Genomic DNA, 21844 nt, shown 5'->3' on the forward strand with positions numbered 1-21844 from the left:
TTCTCCTGTAGTGTCACTCATCTGGCAGCAGCTGGCTTCTCTCTCTCTCCCTCTTTATTTTTTCTCTCAAAAAATAAAACATGAGAGGGAAGCCTGCTTAAGTTCCCTTTCTGAATATATCACCTCCGAGGGAATCAAGTCCTAAAGATAGTGCATGTTCCTTCTCCTCCAAGTTTTCCTGCTTTAAATATACGTATGCAAACATGTACTATCTATATAGTGTTGCTTTTTAAAAAATCTACATACATAAGTCGTGTATCATACACATAAATTTCTGCATTTCTACTCAACATTGTGTTTTCAGGATTTTCTCTATGTATTAATGCTTACAGTTCTAGTTTGTTCATTTTTATCTGTATTTCATTATATGAATAGGTCATAATTTCTTTGTTTCCCTATTTGATGACTATTTAGGCTACTTCAGTTTTTTGACATTAAAAATAAGACTGCATGTACATCTCTGTGTATCTTTTTGTGCGTGTGTGCATGTTTGAGAATTTCTTTAGATTATACCTAAAAGTAAAACTTCTGTATGGTAGACACCTCTTAACTTCACTAGAAATTACCAAACTGTAATTGTAGTTGTTCCAGTCTACATGCCCACCAACAGCGTATGAGAATCTTTATTTCTCTACATCTTGGCCAACACTTGGCATTATCTGACTTTAAAGTTTTTGCCATTCTGGTATGTATGAAATCACATCTCATTGAGTTTAATTTGCACTTTCCTGACTACTAATAGAATAAATGTCTTCTTCCTCAATTTTCTACCATAGTATCCTATTTATTTCTTTCACGGCACTCTTCACAAGCTGTTATTATGAATTGGCTGATTTGTGTGTTTATTGTCTGCCTCCCTGTCTAGAACATAATCTCTGTGAGAGCAGGGATCACATCTCTTGTTTACTGTTTTGTCCTCAGAGCTCAGTCCAGGGTCTGGTAGTGGAGCTTCAATAAATACATAATTGTTTAATGAATGAGCCTGGTGATGGTGGAGGGGGTTCCTCAATAAGTCTGAGATTACTACACGGGAAATGTTCATTCAGCAACAGGAATTTATGTCTTTATATTCCTCCCATCCAAACCCTGTATTTTATTTCATAGCTAGTTCACAGTGCCCGATTCTCTCCTTCATTTCTTAACTTCTCTTTGAGTAGGCTCGAATAGAAGGCAGCAAGCAGTTAAGAGAATAGCAGAAACATTGAGTCACTGGTGGTTTGATCTGATAGAGAGATCAGCTCCAGCGTGAGGCCTATAATTTGAGATACACTGATGTTCAGTTAGCATAAAATTGTTCTGTGCTCCACAAGAACCAAGGCTCTGATGAGGTTCATTGTTCAATAGGAAATTAAGTTGGAAGTCCTTTCCTTTTTTTTTTTTTCAATTAAAAAAATTTTTTTAATGGAGGTACTGGGGATTGAACCAAAGACCTTGTGCATGCTAAACATGCACTCTACCACTGAGCTATGACTGCCCTTGAAGTCCTTTGCTTTTGCTGAGACTCTTACTGACAGAGTTAATCTTGTCTTTTCTAAGATAGGTACTGACTTTGTCAGCAAAAATTCACTAGACTAGGCATGATAGTTTTTTTATTTTTGAGAAATACAGATGTTGAAGAAGACTAGAATAAATCTCAGTTAACTTTTCTACAGTCTCTTTCTTTTCCACCCAGCCACTCTTAGTGCAGCTCCCAGCAGCTCTGACTATCTTACGACAGCTTTATTCAGTTCCTGAGGTCTGCTCTGACTACATCTTAAACTTTACTTTTGCTTTGGTGAGAATCCTTTGGGATGCAGAGAACAAACCCACCCAAATAGCTTAAAACAGAGGCAGTCCAGGGATGTTTCAGAACTTAAGAGCACACACAGCTGGAACCAGGAATTAGAGTGGTGGAAATACCTACTATAAGTTCCAAGTTTTCTTTTTGCAAGAGAACCAAGCTGAGGATGGAGTCTCTTACTGCCAGTTACAAATTCTCAGGGAAGGATGCTGACTTAGCATGGACCAAATGCCCACCTGAGTCCAGGAAGCCATGGCCATAAATTATAGTTGGCAAACAGGGTAGCCAAGGACCATTCCTGTAGTGTGTGGATGACACAGCAGGGCAGCTCCCAGGAAAGGGGAGAATCTTTAGATGTCTACTGAACTTCAGTAGCTGAACATGCATTTAGAGGCTCTGAAGCCTCTGCCTTTTTTACTCAGTAGCTTCTTCAGATCTTCTGCTTCCTTAACTTTCCTTTCCCCGGGTCCTACCTGGCTCATTACTCAACTTGCTGATCTCCTTGCCGTAACCATATTCTCAACAGATCCCTGACTTTGCCCACTTAAGAAAGTGAGCTTTGTAGATAAGATGTATTCTTCCCTCGTTTGTTTTCCTGTTCATGCAAAAGGAATTAGAAAGTAGGAATATTCTGTGTAATATAACGTCTCTCTGGTGGGCTTATAATTCAGTGATGTGAATAGTGGGAAAGAACGATGAATCAGGTGTTGTGACACTTCAGCAGCCTGGGAGGTCCATTCTGCCTTTGCTGAGACCTTTACATTCTCTTGTTACAGGAACATGATATAGAAACAACTCATGGTATGGTCCACGTCACTATCAGAGGCCTACCGAAGGGAAACAGACCAGTTATTCTGACATACCATGACATTGGCCTCAATCGTATGTATTTGATTTTATACCTTCCCTTTTTATTATGATTCGTAATCTTTGTCTATTTTTAAAAAGCACACAAGAAACCCCACTATTCTAATAGAGCATAGGTTTTCTCCTCTCTGCCTTAACCTTCCCTCCTCGTGCTACATGTGTTCATGGCAGAATTAAAGTTCCTGGGAAGTGTGCAGGGAAAATCCATTTGGGGAGAGGATACTGGAATTATCTGTCACTGTGTCTCATATGTGTCATATCTGTTAAAGGACTGAAGATTGTATGATGAACTGGTTAAGGAAGTAGAACTGAAATCAGTTGCTTTTTTTTTTTAATCTATACTTGGTTTTTTTCATACTTCAGGTTAGAAAATTATTTGAACTGAACTTTTTTGTGAGCTCTTCAGTGAATTAGTAAAAGTATTCTTGCTACAGCCTGTCATCAGTGACTTTAAGTGGATTTTTCTGGATGGCAGTGTAAGGTTGTGGCCCTAGCCCCAGGCACACAGAATCTGTGTACATGCCTTTTTTTCCACACTCCTCTGGCTTTCAGAGGTGACCTGCATTGGAGGCTACAGTCTAGTGTTGGAGCTTTTGTGGCCTCTTTAGCATGAAAAGGAATTTAAGCCGTTATACCAACAGGGTAGAAATTGAAGCAGCAACCCTCCCCTGCACCCCAGCAGTTTTGCCGAGAGACAGTCTTCCCCATGGTAAGTGTAAGCAGCCCAAGTTACTCACTGTAGCCAGGTTCTTGGGATATGGTCAGTGTCTCTGTGTTGGGTAGGGGCATAAGATACATGAAAAATGACAGTATTATGGGTGTAAGATTGTTTTGTGCAACACCAGGATTGGCTTGCACTCTAGACGTGTTGAATTGAGGATTAGTTGTTTTCAAGTAATTGAGACATCTGATATTTAGCTTTTAGGGCAGCTTGGATCGTGCAGATTGTTCGGACACCTCACTTTAGTGGGACAGTGATTCAAAGGGAGTAAAAGAGATGATGATGTGGAATTTATTGAGTAGGGGAAAACTGGGGAGAAATGAAGAGCCTGTGACTTACGAGTATTTTTGCTTTTGCAGATAAGTCCTGTTTCAATGCGTTCTTTAACTTTGAGGATATGCAGGAGATCACCCAGCATTTTGCTGTCTGTCATGTGGACGCTCCAGGCCAGCAGGAAGGTGCACCCCCTTTCCCAACTGGGTAAGACCACAAGCAAGACCTTCTGGAAGACATGCTCTCAGAGAGCGGGCAACTGAGCTCCAGTGAGCCAAGTAACGTGTGCTTCCCTCCCAGCTGATTGTAGCACAGCCTGCAGGTTATGCTCATCAACTGACCATCCACGTACTTTCTCTCCTCGCTCTGAGAGGACTGTTACACACAGTATGTTCAGGAAAACTGCATGTTTTCCTGTATCCAGGAATGACCCTCCGTGGATGGCCTTTATATAAGCACAAGGCACAAGGGTCTGGAACACCCAGTTCTCACTGTCTCTTATCTGTCCCCTTCCTCATCTATTTAAAATCTGTCATTTTTATGTCCCTCCCTGAAGCTCCCAACTACCTAGGCCCAAACGCAGATCCCTCCACGCTTCCTGGGTGCACCCTGCCCTTCCCTCCAGTCTGGTGACAGAATTTGAATGTTGGTGTAACCGTTTATTCCAATTTAGAGGTGCATTTTACTTGGACGTGGAGCTCTTAGCCTCATGCTAAGCCTGCTTTGCATGGCTTTTCCCCGGGCATTACAATTATTGAGAAGACCTTGGAGGAGTGAAAGCGCGGGCTGTGGAATGCTAATTCCTCCCCTCTCCCTTTACTCATCTGCGGAGCTGCCTTTGCCAGTGACTGCTGGGAAACAGACCCCGGCAGATGAGTAACAGCCAACACTTATATAGTTCTTAAATAATATCCTGACGGTGCCTTACATACTTTCTCCCTGCTTTTCCTGGATTCCTAGCCTGAGTCAGTTCCTGGGCTTGTTTGACTAGTAGTTTATATCATAAACCAAATTCAAAAGTAAATAATAAAGTAACCGTGTTATCCTAGGCCTAAGTAATACCAATCGGCATTTATGGTGCAGAGCCCAGGATTTGTGACCATGTGCTGAAGCCCAGTAAAGCTTTGTTTACTTGTGCATTTAGCTGCCTGACATAAGCAGCAGACCAAGAGCCACTTCCTCAGTTGACTCTTACCCCTGAAAGTTTACTAAACCTGAACCCCAACTGGAGTGATTATTAGGGGTTTGGAAATACCCTGGAGAGAGCCATGTTTCCTGTTTTTGCACATGACTTCCTCTGGTTCCAGAGATTGCTCTTTAGGATATAGAAAAATATAGGGTTTGTTTTTGTGTTTTTGTTTTTGTTTTTGTTTTTGTTTTTGTTTTGCTTTCTTCTTAATGTGGCAGTTGTAGAGAGTCGCACAATATGCCACAGTCATTTCCAGGTACCACATCACCTCCTTTGACAAACGGAGTGCTTTTACCTAGAACCCTGTGCTTTTCTAGCCGTTCTAGTGATTGGGAAGTGTGAGTGCATTCTAATTCAGGAGATATCCTTCTGGATTTCAGGTACCAGTACCCCACAATGGATGAGCTGGCTGAAATGCTGCTTTCTGTTCTCACCCACTTAAAGTGAGTTCATTCTGCAGTTCTCCCACGTGGTTTTTGGTTTTTTGTTTTTCACACTTTGTACTGTGTGTCTGATCTATAGGGGTATGATGGTGAGCAAAACAGTGTGGTCACTACCCTTGTGGAGTGTGAAGCTTACATTTTAGTGGGGAAATAATTAACAGGTAAGCAAACAAAATTCACAACTTAGGTGATAGAGCAGAAGTCAGTGGGGATGTTGCAGCAGGGAATGGGGGCAGGATCCGCACCAATAAGGCAAACTGAGGCATGCCTCTCTAAGAAGGAGTTATGTAGGTTGAGACCTGGAGGAGAAAAAGCTACCTAGAAAGAGCCAGGGCACGGGGATTCCAGACAGAAGGAATAAGTTGAAAAGGCCCGAGAGCAAGTGAGCAAGTGGGAGAAAGGCACAGGGTGAAATTCGAGAAGTAGACAAGGACCAGATAACATAGGTCTCACAGATCAGGTAAGAATTGTGATTTTATTCAAAAGACAAAGGGAAAAACACTGAAGGGTTTTAAGTAGGGGGGTGATATCCATTTTAGCCTTTCAGAATGGTCACTCTAGATACATAAATTGCACATCAGTAAAGCCATTTACATTTTTTAAAAGGATTACTGTAGCTGTGGAGAGAATGGTTTAGAGAGCAGTAAATGAGAAAAAACAGGGAGACCATTACAGCAATCTGGCAAGTAATAACGATGGCTTGGTACTGGCTGTTGCCCAGGGGAGGGAATGAAGTAGGTGGAGGCAGATGGAAATGTTTTGAAGGTGGACTCTATAGGACTTGCTGATGGGTTGGACATGGAGGTGATAGTGAACTGTCAAGGGTGACGCCCAGGTTTTAGTCATATTTCATTTAACCCTTAAAACCAACTTAGAAGTCCGTGGTCGTATCCTTGTTTTTTAGATAGGGAACTCAGGCTCAGGAAGTTAAAGAAACTTGACCACATTCTACATCCAGTAAGCATGAGAGCCAGATTTGAATCCAGTTGTATTCTTTCCATGATGCCACACTACCTCCAAATGAGTTAACCCTGTCCATGTTGGTGTGTCCCGTTCACAGTCTGAAAAGCATCATTGGGGTTGGAGTTGGAGCTGGAGCTTACATCCTCAGCAGATTTGCAGTAAGTACGTGGAAGATTAGTCTCAATGCCCTTGGGGCACAGCCTAGGTCACAGCTCTTACTGCTGTGTTAAATGACAAGGAACTGTTGTGTGTCTTAGGTCAGTTTTTCTGTAAATTCTGTCGACAACAGACACAGGTTTGTGTAAAGCCTTACTCTGTACTTGCAGCACCTGAAAAATCACAAGTGAGGGCCATACAGCATCAGTAAAGAGCAATTCTTAGGGAATACTTACGGTGGAGTTTCACACGGCCATTAAAATTTTGTAAGAAGAGCATATAATGGTATGCAATTTCACATACTTTATAACCTTAACAAAAAGTTTAGAATACAGATGCACATAAATAAGCATAAGAAAGGACTGGGAGAAAACATACCAAAATACTAACAGGGATTGTTGTTGTGTGTGTGGTAAGATACTGTGAGGTTTTATTTTCTGCTTTTTATAATTTATCTGTTAATCAGATTTTCTATATTGAGCATAATTGGCATAATCAAAGGGAAAATAGTAAGCTGAAGAGTTTTGAGTTTGCATAGAAATGTTCATATTGATTTTTATTTAAGGAACTCTCAGATGCCTTCATAAATAGGTGGTATCACCTATTTATGTGGTTTTAGGGAAAAAACTTAAGCCCCTAGTGTGTAAGTGTATAAGTACGAAATAGCCAGTCTAAGCTCAGCAGCCCCTGTGCCACGAAGTCCAAGGGCACTGCCCCAGCAGGGGAGATTCCCGCCCCACGCCCCCCCGCCCACCATGAGCGCAGCAACTATAGAGATACCAGGTGCCCTCCTCTGCTTTGGAAATAAAAAACCGTCTCCCCCATAGATCCTTGCAGGGCAGGATCCTCTGATAGCGATTTAAGAAGCTGATTTTCCAGACGCTGAGTTAGATTTAAAGAGCTGTTTTTCTAAATGTCCTCCCTGTCACCTCTCTGACCTTTCTTACGTTCAGATCTGAGGCACTGAGGCCTAGTAAGAGCTGATGAGCCAGGCTCCAGTATTTTCAGAAGAAGCTGGGGGAGGGGCTCTCATACAGTTGTCTTTGTCTCATTTCAGCTCAATTACCCGGAGCTTGTGGAAGGTCTCGTGCTCATTAACGTTGACCCTTGCGCCAAAGGCTGGATTGACTGGGCAGCTTCCAAAGTAAGACCAGATGGTGTCCATTGGCTCATCTCTTGGTCCCTTCTCAAAATGGCTTCTTACCTGTTTTTTATTTTTACTTTTTCATTGAGGTATATACAGTTAAGGGCAAGAAATTTTAAGTATACAGCTTAGTGAATGTTTACACAGGTAATCACCACCCAATCAATATACAGAATATTTCCAGCTCTGTACTGAATTAATACTTTCTCCCTTTCCCAGAAGTAACTGTTATTCTGAGTTCTTTCACAAAATAGATTGGTTTTATGTATTCCTAAATGTCATATAATTGGAGTATGTATTCTTTTGCATCTCCCTTCTTTTATTCACCATTGTCTATGAATCTCATTCATGAATGGAATAATAGGCGACCAAAAAAAGTCTTGTTTATTTAAGGAAATGAGAAAATTCTCATGTTTAAAAAACAGACAATAATGTTTTGTTAAATACATACATGCATAAGGGAAAATAATTTGTTACTAGTAGTTACATCTTTGGCTGGTAGCATTATAGATGATTCTTTTCTTTTTTTCTATATTTTTCTAATTTTCTATGATAAATATGTATTTCTTTTATGTTATTTTATTTTTAAAAAAATGTTGCCTATTCACTTTTTATTTATTAAAAAAAAATTTTTTTTAATGGAGGTACTGGGGATTGAACCCAGGACCTCATGCATGCTAAGCATGCATTCTACCACTAAGCTATACCCTCCCCCTGTATAATTATTTTAAAAGATTAAATTATTCCATCTACTAGCAGACCAGATTCTAAAAACTTTATCCATTCCTCCCCATGTTTAACTTCTAGAGGAATGATGCAAATCTTAGCTTTGGATGAAATATATTAACAATGCTATAGCCAAATGTTGTGGAAATTTTCTTACAACCTGACTTACTGAGAATTTGTTCTGATTCCTATCTAGTTTGTGAGTACATTAAAACTTACCTTAACATTCTCAATAATGTGAAACAGCTTAATAAAAATTCTTATAAAACTTCAGAATGACCTTATGAGTATTAAACATGAAATGAAATTGGTTATTAATTCTAATTTAATTTGTATCCTGTGGATCATTGGTAACCCATGTGGAGATTCCTGGACTTCTTCCTGAATCTTTCTGGGACCTTGTGGTCCTGCTCCTCCTTTATCCATGTCTGTCTCCCTTATCTCCTCTCCTCCATCTCCACCCCCAACTTGATACTTCACCTCTGATCCAAGTCAGCAGTAAGAATTGAGCATAAGTTCAACAAAGAAGCCATAAAGGGAATCAGCAACATAATTTGAGCTGGGAATTTTTTTGAAAATAGACTAACAGTCTGCAGATTGACACAGATTGATGCATTTATTAGACTGTGATATACATAGTTTTGAAATGGGAAAAATTAGGAGAAAAATATTCAAAACGCAAGAACATTCTGTAAACATGGCCATTTCCTCCCACTCCGTGAAATGAAGATAGCAAAAACTGGAGGAAAGGAGAAAAATGTATTTTTTTTCTTGTGGATGGCTTGGAAATGGTTGTGAGTCAATCCTTATTAGCCATAAATCCAGTGTAAGGCAGAAATATAGGCAGGAGTGAGGTAGCTAATAACCATGAGTTCCGTGTCTCAACTTTCCAAAGAAGTAATAGCCAGCATTTCGTGCAGCCACCTATTTTCAGAGCAGGCTATATCATTACCCTCGAAGGGAGACTTCATTTTTTTTCTGGTTTGTTTCTTGTTCTTGTGTTTCTTGGAACCACTGTCTCATGAAAATGTGTGACACTGAGTTATGTTTTTTTTTTTTTGTCAAAGGATAACATATATACTGTAAAGTGCACAGCTTAATAAATTTTTACCTATGCTTACTCCCTTGACACAACATTTTTTATCTTTTTAGCTCTCAGGCTTGACAACCAACGTTGTGGACATTATTTTGGCTCATCACTTTGGGCAGGTAAGTTCCCGTTCCAGCCAGGAGAGCTGTGTTTATTATTGGCTTGCCAGCAAAAAGTCTTATTCACCTCAGGGAAGAAGGGGTGCCTTAGAACTCACCTGAGCCCAGTGGGTAACACTTCCAGTGCCGTGTGAGATGCATGTGGCCCAGCAAAGGCCAGTCTTAGAGGAGAGGTATTTACTCAGTGCCACGTGGCTCCGGCATTTGGAGAGATGAGAGAAGGCATGCACCACCTGCCCCCCACCCCTACCCCACCCCAACCTGTTCCCTGTAAGCTGCATGCCATCTGTTCATGTTTGACAACATCACGTGCCTCACCAAACATCTTTAGAGCTATATTGAGGTCTGGGAAAGGCTTCACAGAAATAGAAATTTCAGAGAAAAAGGAACCAAGAAATGTTAGTGCTGAAAGAACCTTAAAGATGATCTTATTCAAACCCCATGTGTTACTGGTGAGGAGACTGAAGTCTACAGAAGTGACAATTATATGAATAACTGTAGGGTGAAAGAGGGGACCCTAGTTCTCTTTTCAGAGAGAAAGACGATTCTCACAGCAATCACCCTGTGTACTTTTTTTCCTACACTACCAAACAGTTCTCGGACACCAGTTGGGTGTCCTACAGTTTAGCTCCATTATGGCACTATCTGCCTGGAGATAGGTCTGGATCTCACGGGTTGGGGCTTGAGCCTGTGAGACTGCCGCCACCGCCACCACTCCCCCTCCCCCCATTTCAGCCACCAGTCACCACTCCAGGTTGTCACTTGAGCTTCTGACCAACCAGCTGTCCATCAGAGGTTCAAACCACTCCCTCTTTGGATTTAATTTGCTAGAGCAGCTCACAGAACTCAAAGAAACAGTATACGTACTAGATTACTGGACATAACCCAGGACAGCTAGATGAAAGAGATACATAGGGCAAGTCATGTGGGAAGGGGCGCCAAGCTTCCATGCCCTCTAGTGTTCCCCAGTCTCCCAGAACCTTCACACAGTCACCAACCCAGAAGCTCTCCCAAGCCCATCCTTTTGAATTTTTATGGCAGCTTCACTACCAAGACGTGATTCTGTGGCAGTCGATTCAACATCCACCCCCTCTCCCCTTCCCTGGGCAAGGGGTCGGGGTGGGGTGGGATTGAAAGTTCCAACCCTCTAATCACAGGGGCTGTTCCATCTAGAAGTTACTTAGGGGCTTTCCTAAAGTCCCTTCATTAACAAAACAAGATACATTTATCACTCTCATCACTTCAGAAATGCTAGGGGTTTTAGGAGCTCTGCACCAGGAATGGGATGAAGACCAAATATATATGTCTTAACATAAATCACAATATCACAGACGACCTGTGAAGGAGTGAGGGAATAAATGAGCAGTAAGTTTGGAGAGCTCTGAGGTGTCTGGAGTTGGGGAGATGAAAACAATATAAATAGGAGTAATGTGTGCTCAACTGTAGCCTGTGCATTGAAGGAAAATGGTAAGTGGGGAGAAAATTAGTATTTACTGAGTACTCATTATGTGTAAAGCACTTTGACAAGTACCTTAAGGCACAAACTCAGTTATTTTTCACATGGTTCTATTAGATTTATTTTAAACTGGAGAAACTGAGGGCCAAAGAGGCAACATAACTTGCCACCATTATCCAGATAGCAAGTGGTTTGAATCCAGATCAGGCAGCTCCAGAGTCCATAGTTTCTCCTTTTACTGAGATTAAGTTTTATCAAGGTTACAAATTCGCACATATTTTAGAGCAGAGAAGTTCTGCAGGGCTTATTACAAGAATCTGCCCCCCCCCCCCCGTTTTCCTGCTTCTTAAAGGTAACCACTTTAATTCTTTTAGCTGATTTTTGGGGGTTTTGCTTCATTAATTAAGGTATAACTTACGTATAGTAAAGGACACAAATCACAAGTGCGTCTCAGTGACCTTTTATATTATATGTATATACTCTTCATGTAACAACCACCAAATCAAGATACAGAACATTTCCATTATCCCCAAAAAATCATTCTGTGTAGCAGCCCCTTGTATTATATACCACAAATGTTCCTGTGAACATTTGGGTTATTACCAGTCTTTTGTTTTTGTTTTACTATTACAAATAAAGCTGCTATGAGCATTCTGATATATGTCTTTTTGGACATGTGTCCTAATTCTCTTCAATTCTCTTCGCTTCCATCTTTCTAAATGTGCCTGTGTTTCCACTTGTTGATTTTTCAGTTGTGGGCATTATCTGTTGGCATTCCATTATGAGAGATGATTTCCCTTCTATACACGTACACACCGACCCCATGACACACATTTGTGCTTTCCACCACTTCGTTCTCCCAATGTAGCATAATTTGGATTAGATCAATTTCCAGCATTTACACTAGCATGTGAATGTGTTTCAGAGCTGAGCTGTGTCAGCTTTCTTTTTCTGTACATTTCTTCTTTACCTAGTGACAGTGTTAAAATCTGTAAGTAAAGGACCCTGGAGGGACACTACAAGGTGATAGTGACAGGAAGGCTCTTCCTTTCCAGGTGCTGCCTTTTTAAACAATTTAGCACAAGAATCAAGGCTTGGCATACAGGCCTGGTGACCCTCGTCTCAGCAGCCTTCAGGTGACACTTCCTCCATCCTGTGGGCTGCTTCCAAGGGCCATTCAGGAGACAGAAACCACACACTTTGAGCATAGAAAATTTCATATAAAGTATTGTTAACTAGTAGAAGGTGGCTTACCTCTCAAAGAGGGCAAAGAGGATTCAGGGGTCCAAAAGTAGCAGGTGGAAAAATAGCAGCTACTCCCAGCTGAGGGGGTGTGGGCACTGAAGGAGCTGAGGGCTTAGCTGAGGCCCCCTCACCAAGTCTGAGAGTCAGGCCTCTTCAAAGAAGGCCCGGTTTCCACGGAAAGTATAGCCAGCCAACAGTGAAACAGTCTGCCAGGAGGTGAGGGCCTCAACTGGTCCATAGAGCCTCTCACCACACGGGGGAGACATTTGTCTAAAATAAGGTCTGAGCAGCTGCAGAAGCTGCAGTTGGAGGGGGAGAACATGGGCTGAGGGTGCAGCTACAGCAGGTCTGCGAGGATTCCTGACACACTGAGCCATTGGCTCCTGTGCTAAATTTTTTAAAAAGACTGGAAAATGATTATTTTGCAGTCTAGCTCCAGTATTACAAGGAACAGTGGCTCTGAGGCCAAGAATAACTGGCATGGGTGCTTTCCCCTAATGGCTAGTGATCCCTGTCTGTCTGTCCATATTTAATAAGGGTGGATCACTGAAAGGCCAGTGTGCACCAGGTGAGGCTTATCGCTTGGGTAGTTAAACCGGCCCATTTTTTCCTTGTGGATGCCCTGATGGCAACAGCTTTAGGTCTTTTCTCTGGGACTGTCAGATTCCCCAGATGAACTTTGAGGTTACACACCAGACACTGACATTAGGATTCTGGGACCCAAGTGCAGAAAAAGGTGGAGGGTCTCAACACTCCAGCTTTAAACTTGCACTTAAGCCTAATGTTTTCAATATGGTGTATCTACTACCACCTGGGCCTGTGGTCTCCCAGATCAAAGACATTGTGTTTTATCATTTCCAGATAATAGACCTTTTAGTCTTCTCCTAGGGTGGGAAAAGGGAAGTCCCGCCAGAATGCAGGGAAGGGATCTGGCACGCTGACTGCTTTTTTGCCTTGTTCCCATGGTCCACAGGTACAGATTGTTAGAAACATCACAGTCCTTGGTTTGTGATACACCCTCATCATTGGTTCATGCACATAGCCCACTGTTACTTACCTAATTAGCTACTTATTTTTTAAATGATTATTTTCATTTCTGGAAAGCTGATAGTGATGTCTCCGCTTTCATTCCTGTTTTTAGTAATTTTGAGTCTTGTCTCTGTTTTTCTTGGTTAGTCTAGCTGACCACTTTCTTGTTTCATTGATTTTTTTCCTATTCTTTCTCTATTCTCTATTTCATTTATTTCCATTCTAATCTTTATTATTTCCTTCCTTCTGCTTTCTCTAAGTTTCCTCTTCTTTTTATAGTTTCTTAAGGTAGAAGGCCAACTATGAACTTGGGATCTTTTTTTAATACAGGAATTTAAAGCTATACATTTCCTTCTAAATACTGCTTTAGCTGTATCCTATAAGGTATTTTCATTCATTTCAAAGTATTTTCTAATTTCCTTGTGATTTCTTTGATCTATTATTATTTAGGAGAATATTGTTTAATTTCCCAAATTTCCTACTGTTACTGATTTCTAATTCATTCCACTGTAGTCAGAGGATATTCTTAATATTTCATTACTTTTCAAATTGATTGAGAGTTGTTTCATGTCTTAACATGGTGTGTCCCAAAGAATGTTCCATGTACACATGAGAAGAACGTGTGTTCATTCTACTGCTATTAAGTAGACTGTTCTTAGATGTCTGTTAGGTCTGGTGGTTTATAGCATTATTCAGTTCTTCTATTTCCTTGTGACCTTCTGCCTCATTATTTTATCCAGAATTGAAAGTAGGACACTAAATTGCCAACCATCTTTTTTTTTTTATTAATAGGCTTTGTTTTTTTAGAGCAGTTTCAGATTCACAGCAGAATTGAGCAGAAAATACAGAGAGTTCGCACATAGCCCTCCCCACCCACACATATGTACTCCCCTACCCTCAACATCCCTCGTCAGTGTGAACTGCCAAGTGTTATTGTTGAATTTTCCATTTCTCTCTTCAATTCTGTTTCCTTTTGCTTCATGTGTTTTAATTGTTGTGTCTTCCTGACATTATGTCTTTATTAAACAGGACTTTCAATCAATCCTCCTTTGTACCATCTTTACCCTCTGCTTGCAGAGAGAACTGGTGCTGACAATTCTTGAGCCTTTTCAGGCTCCTTGGTACATGGTCACGAACTCTTGGCTTCTCCCCACCGCCAGCCTAGCAGCCTTGTTGAGTCTGGTAAATGAGTGATTACAGTCTTCCTTCTGCTTTCCCACTTTGTTTTTGCTGTTGTCAATTTTCCTTGTTGTCTCTGTCCTTATGTGTTTATGGCTTATAAACAAAAAAAAACCTTTGTTATTTTTATGATTTTTCTGGAAGGAGTAAATCTGTGCTTTAAGCCAGCATCTTTAATTGGAAGTCTCAAAGACCATGATCTTCCCATTACATAGTGCTGCGTAAAGTGGTTACTTTGCTGAAGACACAGGATGCTTGGTTTTGACTGTAGACCTTAAAAACCAGTTCACAAAATTTACAAAATTCCGTGCTATGTGCTCTGGGAGAGACAAAGGTATTTAAAATATGGCCCTTATTCTCCAGGAGCTCACTCTGTAGGGAGATGAGATGTACAGAAATACCACTATAGCACACGTAAAAAGGGACAAGTAAAGAACCACCTTTCACTGAACACCTACAGATTTCAGACAGACATGTTATATACATTAAACAATTCAGTCTAATAGTCTCTTAATGGGAATTGTATTATTCCCACTTTACAGGTGAAGAATGAATTGGTTTACACAAGGTCAGCAGCTATAATGTATCAAGGGAGATTTGAAACTAGATGGGCCCAGTTCTGAAGCTTTCTTTTCCTCTTTCTGCTGTGCCAGGGTATCTTAGGAGAGGCCCCGTGAGGGGCCTAGAGGAATTCAGAGGCAGAAGAGGTTTACTTCTAATTTAAGGGAATCAAGGAAGGCTTCAAGGTGGAGGTATCCCAGCTAGGCCTTGAAGGATAGATAAAATTCAACATTTTAGATTTGGGGAGGAAGGGGATCATTCCAGGAAGGGGGAATCGTTTGCTGCTCAAAAGCAAAGAGGAAGGAATTATAAGACGTATTTGGAGGTGTTAAGTAACCTGGGGCGAGACAGTGTAGGATGTTTGCGGGAGGTTGATTAGCAAAAGAAGCGCCTGACATAGAAGAATGAGGTGTTTGCTTTCAGATATGTTAGAAATACTACTTCAGCTGGGGAAAGCTCACATGAGAATTTTAATGATTTCTGTAAAGCAGGAACATCCTCACAACATATACATAATGTGTGTTTAATTAAAAACGTGTGTGGTCATAGACAATGGGTTGTCACAGGGCTGAAGAGTTCATTTCAAAGTTAAGCAAGCAAATGCTTGTATTGCTTTTATTGCTTTGAAATGGAAGCAAGTGAGGTTTCCAAACATTAATAATCTCATCTTCATTACTAAGAAAAAAACCCCACAGTGATATCCCCTTTTTTAATCTATCAGATTAGCAAAAATCAAAGAGTGGGCATCTGTACTAGCCAGGGTGTGAGAAAACAGGTGGCACAAATAAATGAGACAGCTGCATATGTCCTGACAAAGAATGATTCTACCATACTTTTAAGTGAAAAAGCATGATGTTGAACAGTATGTCTGTCAGACTGATTTGTGTTTCAAAAACAAAAAAAAAGGGGTGTTTGGGGGGCAATTTATACATAACAGCTTTTCCTAAAAAGTTCCATTAGCACTTAAGCCAGTTTTACCCCTTTTATACCAATACCATTTCTTCTCTTTTTTAAAGTTTTTTTTTTTTTAAATAGAGATACGGGGGAGTTTTTTAATAGAGCTACTGGGGGTTCAACCCAGGAGCTCATGCATACTAAACGTGCACTCTACTACTGAGCTGTACCCTCCCCCATTTCTTCCCTTTTTTAATCTCACACTTTGCTGCTCAAGTTCCTCTCCAGGCCTTCAAAGGGGAGCTGGATAGACCATTTCATCCCTAATTGCTGTGTGGTTCATTTGTTGTTCACTCTTCTTATATATAATGTCTTCAGCCTTTACCAAGTTTCCTTAGAGTGCCTCCAGTGCCCTGTAGTTTCAGTTTGACTCTGATCTCTTTGGTCAGTTTCCAACTGTATTCTTGGCTCACTTCACTTCATGAAGTAGTGAAAATGCCAACTCATGTCCCCCTTATCTGTTTCTCTACAAAGCCTGCTGGTGGTGACCTTTATACACTGCCTTAAATTGATTAACTGACTCTCTGACAATCCCTGATACATTTCTTTCCTCCAGTGCAGACGTGTGTGTGTGCGCGCGTGCGCACACACACGCGCACATATGCACGCACATATATATGTATATGCTTATATACAGAAAACCTGGCAACCGGTTCTGGTGGCCTCCAAGAAGACCAGCAAGAGAGGGACCATTAGACAGTGGGTAGTGGGAGGAGATTCTCTTTTTGCTGTATAGACCATTTTGTTTCTCTTGAATTTTATACAGGGAATATAGCCAGTATTTTGTAATAACTTTAAATGGTTTATAATCTATAAATTTTGAATCACTATGTTGTACACCTTAAATTAATATAATATTATAAATCAACACTACCTCAATTAAAAAACATATTATTGGTAATAAGATTAAATAAATGATAAATTGACTTAGTAAAATATCATAAATGGAATGTAATATATAGTTCTGTAATATATATTTTTAAACAATAGTATATAGATATTGTACCCATTATATTGATGAAGAAATAGGTAAGTTAATTATGCAGATTTATGGCTATTAAGAGAAATGTTACTTTCTATTTATTTTACACTTTACAGTTCATATAACTTTTCTTATTTAATCTTTAAAACAGCCCTGTCTTGACACAACATTGTAAAATGACTATAACTCAATAAAAAAAAATGTTAAAAAAAAAAAAAACCCAGCCCTGTCAGGTAGCTGGTTATTATCTTCATTTTACAGACACTCTCTATTTTTATGAGGATGGCAGAACATGAAAAAAACACAAATAAGGAAATTAGGATTCGGAATGGTTAGATGACCTGTCTAAATTTCAGAGCTAATACTTGAATCCAAGTTTAGTGAAGTTACTGCTGTGGTGCAGGTAAGGATATTCAGAATGTGTTTCCAAGTTTTTGTGCTTGACCTGGAGTTGATTAGCAACCTTTTCCATCACAGATTCTTTGGTGCCCTCATCCAACACAGAATAAGGCACTGAACCAGTCTGATGCAAATACAAAAAGATTTCAGCCATTCAGCCTACCAGTACATCATCAGTAGGCCCCAGGCTCTGTCCCATCTCCCATCATGGACAGGGAGCTTTGGCTTTGGGCATTGAGAATGCAAACCAAAGAAGACAGCCTTGAACTGTAGCTCAAAAGTTTACCTGGATCTTCTTTTGGTTGTTCTAGGAAGAGTTGCAGGCCAACCTGGATCTGATTCAAACCTACAGACTGCATATTGCCCAAGATATCAACCAAGAAAATCTACAGCTCTTCCTGGGTTCCTATAACGGGTACAGTTGTTTCCATTCTTTCACTTAAATGATGATGAGGCATCCTACCGAGTCCCTTTTTCCTGCTCTGTACCACCCAGGATGCCACTGACATGGCTACTTGTGAACAAAGTACACGGGGTGGGGGGGGAGGGTCCCCTCCCCTCATCAGGTGTGAAGGAAAGATAGTTTTCAAATTCCTTGATACATTTTGGCTTTCATAATCAGGAAGTAACCTGAGTTGCTATGATTTTACCTGAAAAGGGCCATTGCTTCCTTTGTTTCTGTAGACGCAGAGACCTGGAGATTGAAAGACCCATTCTGGGACAAAGTGAAAACAAATCAAAGACACTGAAGTAAGTCTCTCAGTCTCCCCACTAAGTTGCTAAATATCTTTGCCTTTGATAGACGAAGCCACTGTTCACTGGGGTGTACATGCTGCTTGCTGAGTGTCACGTCTTATTCTGCCTTTCCCCAGGTGTTCTACTTTATTGGTGGTGGGTGACAACTCACCTGCAGTCGAGGCTGTGGTAAGTCAGTCCTGATGTTGTGAAGACGAATGAGATGAAATGCAATAAGTTGCCTGTAACACACTGCTGACACACTAGAAACAGTTGGTAGATCCTAGTTTTTGTTATTTCTGATGACACCTACCAGGGTTTGCTCTTTGTTATCCAGTTTGGAAAACGAACTCCACTGATCACTCGGTTTCATCAGAAGGGATCAATACTACCCTTGATTGCTGCGCAGTTCACTTCGTGGCAAGGAGGACAACTAAACACTGTTTGCTTACTGTCCGATTTCTGGCAGCCTTGTCCTTCAGAAGCCACCAGAAATCTGGAACTGTATCAGCAGGCTGGAAGACTGCCGAGAGCCTGTGTGCTTTCCTCTACCTCTTTCTTGATCAAGCACATAGCACACTGGTAGAAATAATACATGCTTATTGTAGAAAATACAAGAAAATTGGCAAATAGGACAGGAGGAGAAATCATGATCCCATTGCCCAAAGACAAGCCACTGTCTTTAACATAGATTGGATGATATTAAATATATCCAGTTTTGTGATCTGATTACTTAAGACTATTAATAGCATTTTTCCATATTGTGAAGTCGTTATGTCTGTATAATATAAATGTCTTATAAATATACCCTCGTTTATTTAACCTCCTTCTACTGTTGATTATTTCTGATTTTGCACCATTAATAATGTTGCTGTTGAGCATCTTTACACAATCTTTGCCTGAATCTTTGATCAGTTCCCTAGGAAGGGGTGGAGTTAATGTGTCAAAAATCATAAACCTTCGTAAGGTTTTAATACATTTTCCTAGATTCCTTTTCAGAAAAGTCACAGTAGTGTGTTGCCACTGGCAATGTATGAGAGTGCCTGTTTCACAGCATGCTGTTCAGCACTGGACTTTGAAATTTTATTAGCAGTTAATTTGATTAAAAATCGTATCCCGCTGTTTTAATTTGCATTTCTTTAATTACTGATGAGGCTGACAGTTTTTCATAAGCCTGTTACCATTTGCTTGTCTTTCCTACAGGATATATAACTTAACTAAGTATCTGCATAAAAGTAACTGGTTTTCTTTGGCCACCTTCACTTCCACCCTATTTAGAGCAAAACGTTAGAGAGTAAAGCTTTTTGGAAACAGAATGTAATAATTAATCAGAGATGTAGATATAGATGGGAAGGTCGGTGGGCAAGGGGAGTGTTTGTAGGGTGAGATAGATGTGACAATAGAATATATTCACATTTCCCTGAATTACCCTGTAAAGCATCGAATGTCTAGTGTAAAATACATGGTGTGGCTTGAGCACAGAGGCAAATAACCCTCAGGTCAAAAAAAAAAAAAAAAAATCCCCAGAAGTAGTAAGTTTATAGCAATGATCCCAATTCATCAAGAAGGAGTTTTGTAAAAGTCAGTCTCTTCTGGCTAAAAAGGTGGAGCTACCTGCTACAAACATATCTATCAAAAACATTTTTTCATAAACGTGTACTTAAAACAGGAAAATAGTATTATTTTTAGAAAATACTTCCATCAGAAGTCTCTAATAATGATGAATTGTCTTTTTAAAATTGCATGGACTTACAGCAAGATTACCAAGACTAACATTGTTTTTCAAGACTATGTAAGTTGGCCAATACAGATAAGGTCTTTTTCTGATTCCACACCTTCAGTGTTCATAGAGAATTTCAGGAGCCCCTGTACCACAAACTAGATGCTCTTCTGTACTCATTCAAAACTAGCTCTCCTGCCAGAGCCTTTTATCCCATCGGTTGGTAGGGATAAGAGGGCTATTCTTGCATGGAAGAGCAGGAAGAAACTCCACAAGTTCTGGTAACTGTTGCTAGCTATTCTTGCTTACATATTCATTCAGCATCATTTTTTGACCATCTCCTGTTTGCTTGATGCTGTGGAGAATACAAAAGTCAGTAAGATGGAGTCTCTGCCTTTGGGGAGCTGTCGGAGAATAGACATGTCAAAAACCAGCCACTGTGCTTGGCCTGCCAGATACTGAGACTTCTTATAAAGTTACAGAAATTACAAAGTGATGAACTAAGGAAAGCATGATTTATTATATTAAATCTAGACTTGGGAGTTCATTCTTCCAAAAAATATTTACTGTATATCTACTGTGTTCTAAGGACTGTGCCTGGTAGTTAAGGATCCAGTTTTTACATTCCATCCTTTAGAGCACGTTCTATAATAAGTAAATGTGTATGTTTCTTTGTCACTGCCTGCATTGTCATCAGTATAGAGCAAAAACCTTACTTAAACCCAGCAGCAATCCCCAGAGTAAAAGTTCAGCTGGATTACTGGTTCTTGCCTAGGTAATTTTGGTAATTCCCTAACTGTGTCACTGCCTCTGCAGTTTGTCATACAGGCCACTGCTGGTTATTTTCCTAAAACAACTCAAATCCTGGCACCTCAGAAACCCTCCATGGCTTCTTGCCTTCCACAGTCAGCTCAAGTCTTCCCAGCCTCTCCCCGCAGCACATCCTCACACCATTCTTGTCTCTGTAGTCCCACACGTGCCCCGCACATTCACTTCACCCCCAACCCGGGGTCCTTCTGCTTTCCTCTTGACCCCGGAAGCCTTCGAATGCCTACCCCTTCTTTTTCTGTCTGTAGAAATACTTATTCCTCCTTCTATACTCACTCAGCTCAGAAGTAAAAATTTCAAGTGATCTCATTCTGCCTTGTATTACATTCTGCCCATTAGATTCCATACTCTTTAAGGCACAATGTTTTATATATGTGTGCTTGGGCAAGCATGTGCAAGGGAGAGATCCCGTTGATTGAGTTAACCGTAAAACATTGTTGAACCTAGACATTATCTCCCCAGAACATTTTCTTTGAGTTCCCTGTCTTTGTGGATGTGAAGGTACAAGATACCAAACATGTAAATATACAAGGTTGTAATTCTTAATTGTGCTGACTGCTGTAAAAGAAAAACCATTGAAGGATTCAGCTTAAATGGGGTAGCCAAAGATCCTGAGGCAGAATAGGGTCAAGGTGTAAGGAATGGCAAACCTGCTACCTTCAGGGCACAGGAAAGGGCTGAGAAATGGGCAGGGGAGGTGCAAAGGCTCTATCATTAGGGCCAGTTGTGCTGGGAAATCATTAAGATCCCAGCAGGTGACGCGGGCCACGGTCCAGTTCACTTTTTAAAGAAGTAGATAACTTGCTTCCATGTTATGTAGCCAGTAGGAGGAATTAGATTCAACATGTAGTTCTTTAAAGACTCTACTTATAACAGATTCAGAAAATGAACTTAGCCAGAATTTTTTAGATCTATTAAGTAATATCAGATATATTGGCAGGGAGGGGATGTAGGTGGGAAATAGCTCAGTGGTAGAGTGCATACTTAGCATGCACGAGGTCCTGGGTTCAATCCCCAATACCTCCCTTAAAAAAAAAAAAGCAAAGAAATATCAGATTATGAGTGCATCATATAAATATATCTCCCACTTTGTATTTTGGTAATTTCTTTGGCTGATCCAGCCATCTTCAGATGTTGATCTTGGAAGATAATTCTCATGCCAAGCTAGTTCTTATTTTTCTAACAGTTTGTACAATTGTTTTATTGTTTTCTCTCTCTTTTTTTTTTTAGGTTGAATGCAATTCTCGCCTGAATCCTGTAAATACAACTTTGCTAAAGGTAGTGT

General features: G+C 40.4%; 1 protein-coding gene across 4 annotated transcripts in view; it reads left to right on the top strand.

The window, feature by feature from the left end:
- NDRG3 (NDRG family member 3) overlaps positions 1–21844 on the top strand; it is a 60593-nt gene that overhangs the window by 32162 nt on the left and 6587 nt on the right. For all 4 annotated transcript variants that reach the window (XM_031433864.2, XM_031433866.2, XM_031433865.2 and 1 more), the window contains 10 exons: positions 2557–2662; positions 3728–3848; positions 5211–5273; positions 6334–6394; positions 7450–7536; positions 9415–9471; positions 17588–17691; positions 17961–18026; positions 18149–18200; positions 21790–21837. In XM_031433864.2, coding sequence (XP_031289724.1) covers positions 2557–2662; positions 3728–3848; positions 5211–5273; positions 6334–6394; positions 7450–7536; positions 9415–9471; positions 17588–17691; positions 17961–18026; positions 18149–18200; positions 21790–21837 — 765 coding nt within the window. The remainder of the gene's footprint in view (positions 1–2556; positions 2663–3727; positions 3849–5210; positions 5274–6333; positions 6395–7449; positions 7537–9414; positions 9472–17587; positions 17692–17960; positions 18027–18148; positions 18201–21789; positions 21838–21844) is intronic.

This window comes from Camelus dromedarius, chromosome 18 (genome assembly GCF_036321535.1).
Source record: "Camelus dromedarius isolate mCamDro1 chromosome 18, mCamDro1.pat, whole genome shotgun sequence".
NCBI classification, from domain to species: Eukaryota; Metazoa; Chordata; class Mammalia; order Artiodactyla; family Camelidae; genus Camelus; species Camelus dromedarius.